The sequence below is a fragment of the Papaver somniferum genome, chromosome 7 (genome assembly GCF_003573695.1).
Source record: "Papaver somniferum cultivar HN1 chromosome 7, ASM357369v1, whole genome shotgun sequence".
Taxonomy (NCBI): Eukaryota; Viridiplantae; Streptophyta; class Magnoliopsida; order Ranunculales; family Papaveraceae; genus Papaver; species Papaver somniferum.
Genome location: NC_039364.1, coordinates 22,085,190 through 22,097,704, shown reverse-complemented (window position 1 = coordinate 22,097,704; position 12,515 = coordinate 22,085,190). Strand labels below are relative to the sequence as shown.

The following is a 12,515-nucleotide window of genomic DNA, read 5'->3' as shown; positions in this document are numbered from 1 at the left end:
GCTGATGATATTGTGAATACTCCGTCATCTGGCAATACTTCTCCTGCATCGTCAGAGAGTGCATATGAGTGGTATAAAGAAGAAGATGATTGGGATTATGATGAAGATGACTATTAAATGTCTCTTCACAGATATTGGAACAAGCCAAATCTCCAGGTTTCGAGAAAAGCTTGAAGATGGTCAACAAGTTTTTTGCACAAAGGTTGTTCCAGTGATTTTTCTTATTCCTCTGAATTTTCCTGCGAATGGTGACAGTCTCTAAGTTTTCCTCCTTTTCTTTCTGGTTGGTCTTAGATTTCTTCTGATAGTGCAGACGCTGAGAATAAGAAGTGGTGTTGAAGATACTCTTTGGGTAAGTTCTCTTTTTAAGTTCCTGGTAAATATGGTTATGGGATGAATGTGTTTGATGATGGTAGGCAGTAATCAAGTTTTTTGGACTAGGTTTGATGTTAGTTTTGTTTGAACTGGAAATATAATGATTTGAAAGGATATTTTGGTTGTTTGAAGCACTGGGTTTGTAATTAACAGGACGGATGTTTAGATTGTTCTACTGAGTATTGATAAAATTGTAATGAATCTTAATAGTACCAGTTTTCTCTTGTAAAAAAAAATAGTTGAATGAAGGGGATTTGTGTTGGTTGAAGTAGTAATCTTGATAGTAATTTTAGAGGTAATCAAGTTCCAAGGATTATAACTGCGATTGTGGGTACAAAAGATAGTAGCAACGATCACGCAAAGGAAGATTAAGGGAAGGAAGATGAAGATTTGGGTACTCATGGATGAATCAGTTTACACTGTTCCTACTACTTAGAAGATTTTCTAAAGGCCAAAATTTTAGATTTTTCTAGTGAGATTATTTGAGTACCTCTCTATATTAATATTTTTGGGCAGCCACAAAATTATTAATATAGTGAGGTTATTAATATAGAGAGGCACCCACAGAAAATGTAAAAATTTAAGGTCAATGTATTTGTAATTGTATTTAGATGATGTATGTATATTTTCATAGTTGCAATATAAAAGTGCATGTTTATACCTTGGAATTTGAAGATCCAAGAAGCTTGTAAGTTACATGCTCGACAAGTTGGAAATATTTTGGCTTCAACATGATGGTATTTTTGTTGATAAGATATTACGCATCCACAAATTAAAAGATAGCCGATAGTAATCCAAAAAATCACTTCTTTTTCTCGAACAACTACAAATAAGTATTTTGTTTAATCATACATTTAATGTTGACTATTACTATTTGGAGGTAAATTCTTGAAGACGGAACTGAAAAAAATCATTAATATTAACATGGCGAGGTTATTACTATTCCTCATTGGCCCAAGTTGGAACTATAAATATTTATTACTCCTTACGTAGAGGTTATTAAATATATGGAGGTTCTACTGTAGTAAATTACACAATTTTAGTGCATTTGTAAGCGTAGTACGGTTTCTACTAATCTCATGGTATCATGCAGTAATCATTCCCATCACTGCCCCGGATGCCGCTTCCAGCCCCATCCCCGCCCCGTCCCCCCACTTGGCTCCCTTGTCAGCCTTTTCCATTTCATCCAGAACCACACGAAGTGCGATAATAAATGCATAATCGACGTTGGGGTGGATAGTGACTGAGAATGTGTCCTTACCCAAAACTTTACCTTGGACAGTCTTTTCTTTGTGCATCTACGTTAGCAGAGCAAATTATTATTACATCAACTTGCTACGATCTAATGAATTGAATATGAACGAATGACTGAATTATTATTACCTCAGCAATGACCGATCCTCCTCGATAGACGACATAAGATGATGTTTTCCCACTGTAGTTTCGTTCAACCTTGAAGTCACAGACATCTTCATTTGTGTTGGATGCTAAGAACACATGCAAGTCAGCCTTGAATTGTAGTATAGCCGTGGACGTCTTGACACTAAACAAGAGATTTTCTGAGTTTGAGCTATCTCCTCTATACACTTTCCATCGACTGTGTAAACTAAATGTCTGAGAAAAATCACAAAAACAACTATTGAGAACTGATTAAACGAAAACTAAAGATATCGAGAAATTAAATTCGGACAGACCTGTTGTTTTTTAAAGTCACGAGAGGAACTCCGGCAGCATCGACAAGCATACCGCGACTGAGGCTGAGAAAATTACCTGTAACTTTGAAGATATTGTTTCCATTGGTATCAAAAACACCCAACTTATTACCTTGTGTTACATTTTTAACTTTCATGGCAGTGTAGAGATCTGGCGTGCAAAAATGTGGTGAGATTACAGTGATAGAAGAATTGTTTGGTTGATTCATTCTGAACGCATAAACAAAACAAAATGATCTAGTCTAATGAATTGGATGGATGCTCAAATGTCATCTTTATAGCTAGATTCGTTCTTAAAGCCATCAGTGTGGTGGACCAAGTGCACGACTTTGAAAAATAGTCTTGACTTCCAATCTTATGTACCCCTTAGCAAGTAGTGGTATTTGTAAATCACCTAACTATGCTAAGCTGAATAAAAATATGAACCTCATAAAAATGTCATCCAGAAGACAAGTTGAAGTGTTTATGAATTTCAACTTTGGCGGAAACAACGAGTGAAAGAGATGAGAAATGATATCTGGAGCTGAAAACCTAAATTGAGAACTCAAGTTGATCTCCTAAGCATTGGATTCATATTGAGGCAAGTTTTCTTACTTGAGATTTAGAAACAATTTGTACCTGCAATTGAATTGAAAATCCTACAACATATGAAAATGAAATCCAGCTTAAGTTGATTTATATTAGCTTAATTTGTTGATCTACTTGGTGATTTTGTATGTATTGATTGCTAATATTGATGATGCCTACTACCTGCTTTAGATTTTACCTTTTTGGGGTCAATGGGATGAATCCCGTAAGTTGATGCTTTTCTGGGAGTGTTATATTAGATAACCGAGAAAGAGCTATGAAATGTACTCATCTAATTGTTGATTAAATTAGATTGGGTGTCATAGATTCACTTTTACCTGTAAGGAATCAGTGAGTCTTGCGTTTCATTCTACTTGGATTGGGTTGGTAACATGAACGGTCATAATAATACTTGGATTTGTTGTGTTAGTGATGGTATGTCTGTTTAGCTCGAATTATAATTTGGTTGAGAAGTAGATGCTCCTAACTGTAGGTTTAGTAGGCACTCCTTGTTATAGGATATGTTTCATATATTTCACACTTGAGACGGTAAGTGGAGTACCGGATGTGTTCCCTAATTGGTAACTCTATCGAGGTCTATAGGAATATGTTTCGTATATTTCTTCATTGTGACTGGAGTTTTGGGATATGTTTGTATGACGTTTACATGCTAAGGCTTGATTAGGCGATCACTTGAGGAGCGTAAAGGTTCTGGTTAAACTTCTAGGATTCAACTGACTCAACAATATAATTTATGTTCTTTTGAAATCTTGGTCAAGGGTTACTTTAAACCCAAGGGCGAGAGCTTAAGCATGCTACTCAAACAGCCAGAAAATTCATTGCTCAGACAAACAGCAGGAATTAATGAGGGGAGTTTAAGGAATTAATAATTTCCTTAAACTAGGAAGTGAAAGTATCTAATCATGACCTCTTCACTTTCCATGATTATTGCATCACCTATTGGCTTTGCTATGAAGTAATTGTTAGTTTGTTATTCAAAATAGTGTACATGTGCATATTTTGTTAACGTTATACCAATTGTTTCACTATATTGCCATAGTTTAGTTAATCAACTGTATTAAATCTTCATTTATAATCTTATAATAGCAGCAAAGCAATTTTCTGGGAAAATGGGAGATCTTTATGCATTAGACTTTGATGGGGTTATATGTGATAGCTGTGGAGAGAGCTCTCTATCTGCTGTGAAGGTCTCCTCCCACCCACCCACCCTCTCTCTCTCTATCTCTATCTCTCTCTCTCCCCCTCTCCATCTGCATTTATTTTTGTAGAGAGTAATTGTACTTGCTAACTTTTTCATTCTTGATGTCACAATAGGCAGCTAAGGTAAGATGGCCCGGCCTATTTGATGGTGTTGATTCAGCCGTGGAGGAATGGATTGTGGATCAGATGCACATTGTAATCTCCCTCTCTCTCTCCCCTTTCATTTCGTGGTCTCTCCTGGTTATCGTAACTCACAACTGTGTAGTAGTTGTTTACAAGCTGTCATTGGTAACACATTTGTTTCAAGACAGCAATATTGCTTTGAGTAACCAGATTTCCAGGTTTCTTACGTGTAACAAGCAAAGCAATAACAAATTATTGAACTGCTGATGTTTAAAGCTGTTAATACCTGAAATATAAAACTTTGAAGACCACAAATACTATTTGTAATGCAGGCGTTAAAAATTCCTAATATAGCTGACAGATGTGTTCTGCTGTGTGATAGGTTCGACCAGTCGTGGAAACAGGATACGAAAATTTACTGCTTGTGAGGCTGCTGTTGGAATCCCAGGTCCCCACAATTAGAAAGTCCTCGGTATGTATAAATGTACCTATTTACACAAAATACCACATAGGTCCAATCCACCCTCTTTGGTATTCTTTCGAAAATTCTTAAGTTCACTGTGAAAGTTAGATATGAAACTATGAATCGAAGCAAATTTTCACTAATTTTTGTGATCCTTGTCTTAAGCTGTATTCAGTCATACTGTAGAATATTCCTGAGACAAATAATGATATTCTTCTTATAGTTGGGTATTTATACTTAGACCTCATCTGATGAATTAGGTTTAATGTGCAAGGTTGCAGTAGGACTCACAAGTGAAAGAATACTGGAGGACTGGTCCAACTTGAAGCCCATCATTATGAAGGAGTGGGATGAGAACAAAGATGATTTAGTAGAGCTTTTTGGGAAGGTTAGGGATGAATGGATAGACAGTGACTTGTCAAGTTGGATTGGTGCAAATAGGTAATTGTGTTTTAGTGCATAAGTCTTTTGATTCCCTCACCTAGTCTCTGCCATCTTTAAAAAGATTGTATCGAAGGCCATATCCTTTGGAAAAAAGGGATGACGTGCATTAATATCCTTGAGAGATTATTTCCCTAAAAATTTGCTGCACGAAACTTTTCAATAAATACAGTAAAACTTCGATAAATTCTTAGCCTTGGGATCAAGAAAATTATTATTTCAGCGAAGTTATTAATTCTTAGCTTACTCAAGCCTAGTTGGGACCAGCAAATTTTATTATTTTAGCGAAGTAATTAATTTATCGAAGTTTCTACTGTAGTACTTCCTTATGCGCGTTGAGCGCTGTTTAAGTATTAGACCCTCAAGCCTATACAATCAACTGGCACATAATGGCTGAGGGGATCCCTGTGAGCTATTAATTAAGTTGAGGTTGGTTTTAACATTCTGAAGCTGCTGTTGTTGGAAGCTCAAGTGCCTACAACATAGTCTCAGTACAAATTTCATCCAAAATTTATCATGAGTACACAATAATTGGCCTTTTAAAAATTTGCATCACGTGATTATTCACTGAAAGCTCATCATGTATAGATAATATAGCCTATTTCCTCAGGAAATAAATAGGAAGAAGCTCAACATAGTTTAAAATGCGTTTTTGTGATCTAATGCTTTTCGGAGATCATATGTAGGTTTTTTTTATTCTGTATTTATGAAGTGAAAGGCCAGCAAGCATCTGAAATCATCATCCGTGCTTCTCTTACAGATTGTATCCAGGTGTATCAGAGGCTCTGAAATTTTCAAGTTCAAGGGTATACATTGTGACAACTAAACAGGTAACTTCGTTGTTCACAAACTTATCTCCACTAGTGCCAGAAAATCCTTTGCAACTGTTCTTATATAATTGTAGAAACATGTTGGATGACATTCTTTAGGATCAAATTTCCGTACTTTTCTATTCCTTCAATGTCTACTTAATGTGCTGACTGACCATATCCTTTTACCTGTTGTTTCAGGGTCGTTTTGCTGAGGTGTTACTGAAAGAGCTTGCTGGGGTGAACATTCCTTCTGACCGAATCTATGGTCTGGGAACTGGGTTCGTATATACAGTCAAAATCGATTTCCTCATTTTTATTGAACGAATTGTATTATGAAGAAAACTGTATTTATTTATTATAACATGAAGTTTTATGATTCCTGTACAGTCCCAAGGTGGAAGTGCTAAAGCAGCTCCAAAGGATGCCAGAACACCAGGGTCTAAAGCTCCAGTAAGATCCATAATAACTTGGTAGTAATAGGGAAACAAAACTTAGAAAAGTCGTCTTTAAGAGAGCTAACTAGTTGACATCATCCACACATGCACAATGAATGGACTTTGTGAGCTTTCATGTACCTCTGGAAATAAAGTGAATCCCTCTTCTTTTTCTTGTCGTGCAGCTTTGTGGAAGATCGAATTGCGACTTTGAAAAATGTTATTAAAGAACCAGAATTGGATGCATGGAATTTGTATTTGGGTCGGTTTTTGCTTCTTATACTTGCGGTTCTCTGCACATCTATATTTCTCAATCCTTCTTAATACCTTGTATGCTTATTATTTCCCATTTTCCTTTCTCTGTGTAGTGGACTGGGGTTACAACACTGAGAGTGAGAGGGGGGAAGGAGCAAGCATTCCCAGAATTCAACTGCTACAGGTCTCAGACTTTACGAAAAAGCTAAAATGATTACAACCTTCATGTGCTAAAATGGATATTGCTTTATACACAACGAAGTGTATGCACCGTGTGAGAGGGGGTGGGGCCCACTCATGCCTCACCCCTATCCCAATGCAGAGAGGGTGACCTTTCTGCCGTTGGATCCTCTCAGTGTATCGTTGTGTATGTAGCAAAGCCGTGGTTATAATATAATCGTATTGTAATAAGTCATGTCTTTGACTATTGAAATTTAATCATAATGTTGTTGCTAGTAAAAAGTTGAGTACCAAATTCAGTTCCTTGCACAGATAAGTAGACCAAGCAGAACTCGTGGAGGACCATAACTGTAGTAATCAAGTGCATCCATTAGAAAGGAAGAACCTCTGGTTTTCTCCAGCTCTAGTCACATTTTCAGCAGCTGACGTCAAGCTAAAGATATGCAATGTTCTGTCTCCAGTGGTGAATAAGAAGATAGATGGTCCAACTTCAGGAAACATTGCGGATTCTCCTTTTGGAGGAGCGCAAGAATCTCGAATCATTAACGGGTGTATCTCATTATAAAACAGTGGTTCTATATGAACCGTGGTATAAAACCACATGAAAACCGGTGCACATAATGATGTGGGTCCCGCCCTTCAATGGAAAACAGGGGATCCCATTAATGGGTTGGTGTGTCTAGCGGTTGTTTTTGTGGTTTGAACCACGGTTCACCAAGCATTTCTGTAATTTAAAACCACCTCTTTGAAAGTTCAGTTTCAATTCCTAGAATTTTGAACCGAGGTAAAAGTTTATAAAAGTGGAATCTGAGTGGGGTCAGCAGACTCTGCACCCTAAATCTTCTTGAAAACCAAAAAGTCTCAACAGATCAAGCAAAAAACAACAAAAGAGAATCGCAGCACACAATGCATGACCCCAGTTAAACTCCCAAGGGTGGGGCCAGTGGAGCTCATAAATTGTGAAAATATATGAGAGGCGGTTTTCTCATTGTTTTTTTTGACGGTATGTATAGAACTGCTGCTCATAAACAAAGTTGAGTTGGTTCCACCGGACCCCACTTAAGTCCACCCGCTCTTGAATAGTTGAACAGATGGTTTGAATAAGATACCCATATGAAGAAATGTATTTAGAAAAATGTCCACGTTTTTTTATTCTATATTTAATGTCCACGCTTCGACCTTTTCCGTCCCCTTTTTTTAGAAAAACGGCTAACGACTGTCAGTATAAAGGTAGCATTTAATATGCCATGTCAAAAGACATTCAAGTCCCTAAATCATCTAGCCAATGCCAAGTTAAGACAGTCGGTTAGTTTTCATTTCAACTCGCAACTCAGTACAGAGCCACCAGGCAACTCATGACTCGCTATAAAACCAAACACTATTCTTCTTTCCAAGTATTCTAGTCTTCCATTAATGAATTTGGTTTCGTAATTATAAATTCAAAGGTGCCAAACATCAAACTGTATCAATTGAAAATCATAAATCGTTAATTCTTAAAGAATTACAAACCCTATTGGAATGACATTAATACAAAATTACTACTAACTCTATGATGAGCCAATTTCATAGATTGCCTAGGTTTAGTCTCGACCAATAGGGATCGAGATATCGTGCTTGCTCCATTTTAGGGCAAAAAATCTAATTTTTGTGAGTGACACAAAATTAAGTTAAAAAATTAATTTTTGTGAATTGGTACAAGATTAATCAGTTTAGGTGGATTATGAACATTAATACAACATTATTAATTTTTTACTCTTGCAAGTAGCGCAACTCAAGTCTTGTTGGTGCAGCTTGCACTTGTACTTTCATGCATATCTTAGTTCAGACACTTTAGGAGATTCATGATACTCAGCTAAGAGTGAATCATTAATCGTCATGTCATGTCATCATTAAGGGTTCAACTGGGAATACATCATAAAGTAAATACTCATTAGGCTTTATACTAGTGAATAATTCATCTAGGAGCTTGAGTTTCAATAGGACAAAATCATAGAAAGTCTGGGAATATTGCAATATGTATTATTATTCTGATAATTTTTGTATATGCAGGTACTGAGTTTTTCAGTAAATAACCAATCTTACCAAGGAACTTAGGCAAACCATCTGATAACAAAGGTTTTGCAGGCTTTCTCTTATCTTCCAAATACATTCCAAATGAATGATTGTTTCTCGACGATGTACTAGAACCATTAGAAATAGAAGAAGCTGCCTTAGAGCTAAATGAGGAGGTTACATGAGTAACATTTTGCAAGAAAATATCAAAACTAGTCTTCTTTTTACTATATGTGAGCGATGTAAGAGCTTGAAGCGAATAATCACAGTCAACAGGAAGATCTTTCCCACCTCCTCGGAAGAAGAAACAAATACCAAGTTGAGTAAATTGATTCAATTAGTTGCTTGCAAAATTCAACCTTAAACTCATCAAGTGTGGTTTCAACATCAACACGAGTGGTAATGAAGTCTGAAAAGTAGCGAACAATAGCAATGCAACTCACAGCAGCCATGACAACCTAAAAAATACAAACAAACAATAAGAATATCAAAAAAATAAACTAACGCAATTTACTCAGGGGCGTTTCCCGCTCGTGAGAAACATATCCTATATGGCAAGCTAAACATAAATTTAGCAATCAACATACTCAACAAAGGAAAACAAATAGAAAAAATGCGTCTTAAAGATACAAATGCTATAATAGTTTACAAATACACATGCTACAAGACATATATGTGTAACTTCAAGTTACACATGCTAAACTACAAGTATGTGTAACCTCAAGTTACACATTTCATAAAAAACAGCTTGTATACCTAAATTTGTAGTTGTTGTTCTGAAACAATACTGTTTCTTCATCCTTTTCTCAGACTCAACAAAATCCAAATAAAAAAAACAAATTCCCAGATCGGACATGCAAGAAATATAACAACAACAATCAAAAATCAAAAAAATATATATTTGAAAACAAAGTTGAAATCAGAACAAAAACAAAATCGTACCTAGATTTGTTGTTTTTCTTCTTTTGAAATAATGTTATTTCTTCTTTCTGTTATCAGTATCAACAACATCGAAATACAAAAATCGAAATCATTAAGATCCAAATCATAAAAATATAAATCAATAACATTCATAACTAGATCGAAACACAATTATGTTGATTTCTTTATTTTCCAACATGTCTTCTTCCTCTTCTCAGACTCAACAAAATCCAAATAAAAAAAACAAAAATCAGTAAAGATCAAAATAAAAAATTCGGAGCTCAACACAAACAACGACAACAGAAAAGGTAAATTGAAACTGTTAGAGCACTGTTCGGTCGAACTCGCATGCGTTGCTATCTCAAGCATGTTTGTCAATGTTAGTGATCAAAACTATAAGTCTTGATTTCTAGCCTATTTATAAATGTCTCGGAATAGGACATAGATTGTGTAGTTGAGCTTAGTTTTCACGGAGTTCATCATTTGAATACGAAGAACTACTAAGGGGAGCTTGTGGAATTTGTTCAACAAAAGGTATGTGGAGACTTGAACTTATCTATCACTTGGAAAGTCTATTTCTACTATCTCCTATATTGAGACATAAGTCGTGTGACGATGTAGTTTTCTTTATACACATTTGAGATTTCGAGCTGAGTATATCTCGCTTACATATTTCTCGAAATATGTGTTGGTAAGCTTTCGCTTCGACCAAGTTCATCTTATATCATGAGAAAATTTCCGAGTAACATCTTACATGGTTTGTGTGATACAATCATTTGATGTAGGCTTGGAATGTTTCGATAATGATTATTTCAATATCTTGAAAATTGCTTTGATGTTAATAGTGTGTGAAAACGGCTATTATCATTATAGAAGAATGTTTCAATGATTGAAATAAAGAGTTTATAATCTTGTAACCATCCTTGGATATAAGCATAGTGCGTTCGCACATTAGTGTATAAGTCAAAAACCGGGGACCTAAAGTATGCATACTTGTGTGTATACAAAATGGTTGTAGGAGACTGGGTAAGTATGCGTACACGTATGCATACTGGCGGAAGTTCACGTCCGTGAATTTCTGCTGAGTTTGAAATAAAAAAACAAACTCATCCGGTTATCTAAAGTACGCGTACCTGTACGCATACTGGCGGAAAGTTCACGTCCGTGAATTTTTGCTGAGTTTGAAAAGCAAAACCAAACTCAAATCCGGTTACTTAAGTACGCATACCCGTACACATACTTAAGTGTGTTCCTTTTCAAAAATCGGTTGTACATGAACCTAAACATTTATCAATAAGGAATGCAATCTTTGCAAACCGTGGCTATAATGTTCATGTATTGATTCGAGTGAATCAAACCGATTTTGCTTCAATTGTGTTCTTGTATAATTCTATAAGATGAATAAGGTTGATATGAGAGTAATCATATGGCTAACCTCGTTTAACTATTTGTGAACCAACATGGTGTACACGTTTAGGTATGGTTACATAAACCTAAATGAGGGTATATTTCATTTGTGTGTAACAAGATAAGTTCGATCTAACAGTTGAAAGATATTAGCTTGGTTGAATCAGGTTTTTCATCTAACGGTGAATATTGAATGCTTTGTTACCAAGGTAACTTAGATTGCAAACCCTGATTTGAAAACTATATAAAGGAGAACTCTAGCAACTGGGAAACCTAATCCCCACACCTCCTATGTGCTACTAGTTGCATAACTAGAGTCGATTCTCCTTTAACCTTAGGTTTCTTATCGAGACCCTGTAGGTTAACGACTTGAATACTTCATTGGGATTGTGAATCCATACCCAACTATTATCTTTGTAGTTGCATGATCTGATTTTGCTGTTTCTATCATGTTAAATACAATTAAGATAATTGGCTCGAGATTTATATCTCCGGTAGACAAGATAGAGAAGTAATCACAAACACCTTCGTCTCATCGTTTATGATTCCATAATATCTTCTTTCGCTAGTCGACTAATATTATTGTGAGGTGATTGATAATTCTAGGTTGTTCTTCGGGAATATAAGTCTGGGTTATCAATTGGTTCATGTTCACCTTGATTTATCAAAAGACGAAACAAAAACTCTTGGGTATTTTTGTGGGAGACAGATTTATTCAATCCTATAGACTTTTCTATGTGAGACAGATTTTTCTATCAAGTCTTCGACTTTGGGTCGTAGCAACTCTTAGTTGTGGGTGAGATCAGCTAAAGGAATCAAGTGCGTAGCATCCTGCTGGGATCAGAGACGTAAGGAGCGAAACTGTACCTTGAATCAGTGTGAGATTGATTAGGGTTCAACTACAGTCCAGTCCGAAGTTAATTGATAGTAGGATAAAGTCTGTAGCGGCTTAATACAGTGTGGTGTTCAATCTGGACTAGGTCCCGGGGTTTTTCTGCATTTGTGGTTTCCTCGTTAATAAAATTCTGGTGTCTGTGTTATTTTTTTTCCGCATTATATTTTGTTATATAATTGAAATATCACAGGTTGTGCGTTAAGATCAATCAATTAGAATATCCAACCTTTGGTTGTTCATTTACATTGATTGACACTTGAACATTGGTCTTTGGTACCGTTCAAGTTACTCCTCTTATATTCAATCGGGCTCGCAGATTTCCATTTGTTGATTGCAGATTGAATTAAGAGTTAGAGATATTTATACTCTTTGATATACTTTATTCTAGATTGAGTCTAACTGTCTAGTTGATTCTCTAGAAAGTGTATTGGAGTAAGTCCTCTCAGATTGCCTAACGAATTGTTGAGTGTGGTTGCTAGACCCCCGCATTTTCAGATTCACACTTATTTGTTCTTATTCAACGCAACGTCTTCATCTCGTCAGGTCTAAAACTAATGAATCAAATTCAACGAATTGAGAAATAAGGAATGTGTTCTTCTTCCTCTCGTCTTCAATACAACGAATTAAAAATCAGTGCACCTGTTTGTTGCTCTTCAA

The 12,515-nt window shown here is 35.9% G+C and overlaps 2 protein-coding genes across 4 annotated transcripts; one reads left to right on the top strand and one right to left on the bottom strand.

Annotated features, from left to right (window-relative positions):
* Positions 1-1,178: 1,178 nt before the first annotated feature.
* Positions 1,179-2,327, bottom strand: LOC113300585 (protein LURP-one-related 10-like). The gene is made up of 3 exons (XM_026549788.1): positions 2,070-2,327; positions 1,759-1,972; positions 1,179-1,673 (listed from the first exon to the last, which is right to left on the bottom strand). Exons 1-3 carry the CDS (start codon positions 2,294-2,296, stop codon positions 1,461-1,463), a joined length of 654 nt encoding a protein of 217 aa, XP_026405573.1. The 5' UTR covers positions 2,297-2,327; the 3' UTR covers positions 1,179-1,460.
* A 188-nt stretch (positions 2,328-2,515) lies between these two features.
* On the top strand, positions 2,516-7,350 carry LOC113296670. Of its 3 annotated transcripts, none has more exons than XM_026544975.1 (11): positions 2,516-2,667; positions 3,765-3,862; positions 3,990-4,070; positions 4,381-4,470; positions 4,736-4,902; positions 5,663-5,732; positions 5,913-5,992; positions 6,102-6,164; positions 6,334-6,410; positions 6,517-6,587; positions 6,896-7,350. In XM_026544975.1, exons 2-11 carry the CDS (start codon positions 3,785-3,787, stop codon positions 6,929-6,931), a joined length of 813 nt encoding a protein of 270 aa, XP_026400760.1. In that variant the 5' UTR covers positions 2,516-2,667; positions 3,765-3,784; the 3' UTR covers positions 6,932-7,350. The 3 variants fall into 3 exon arrangements, with proteins under 3 accessions (XP_026400760.1, XP_026400762.1, XP_026400761.1); XM_026544976.1 differs by having other exon boundaries at positions 2,519-2,667; positions 3,762-3,862; XM_026544977.1 differs by lacking the exon at positions 6,896-7,350 and having other exon boundaries at positions 6,517-6,879.
* The last annotated feature ends 5,165 nt before the right edge of the window (positions 7,351-12,515 follow it).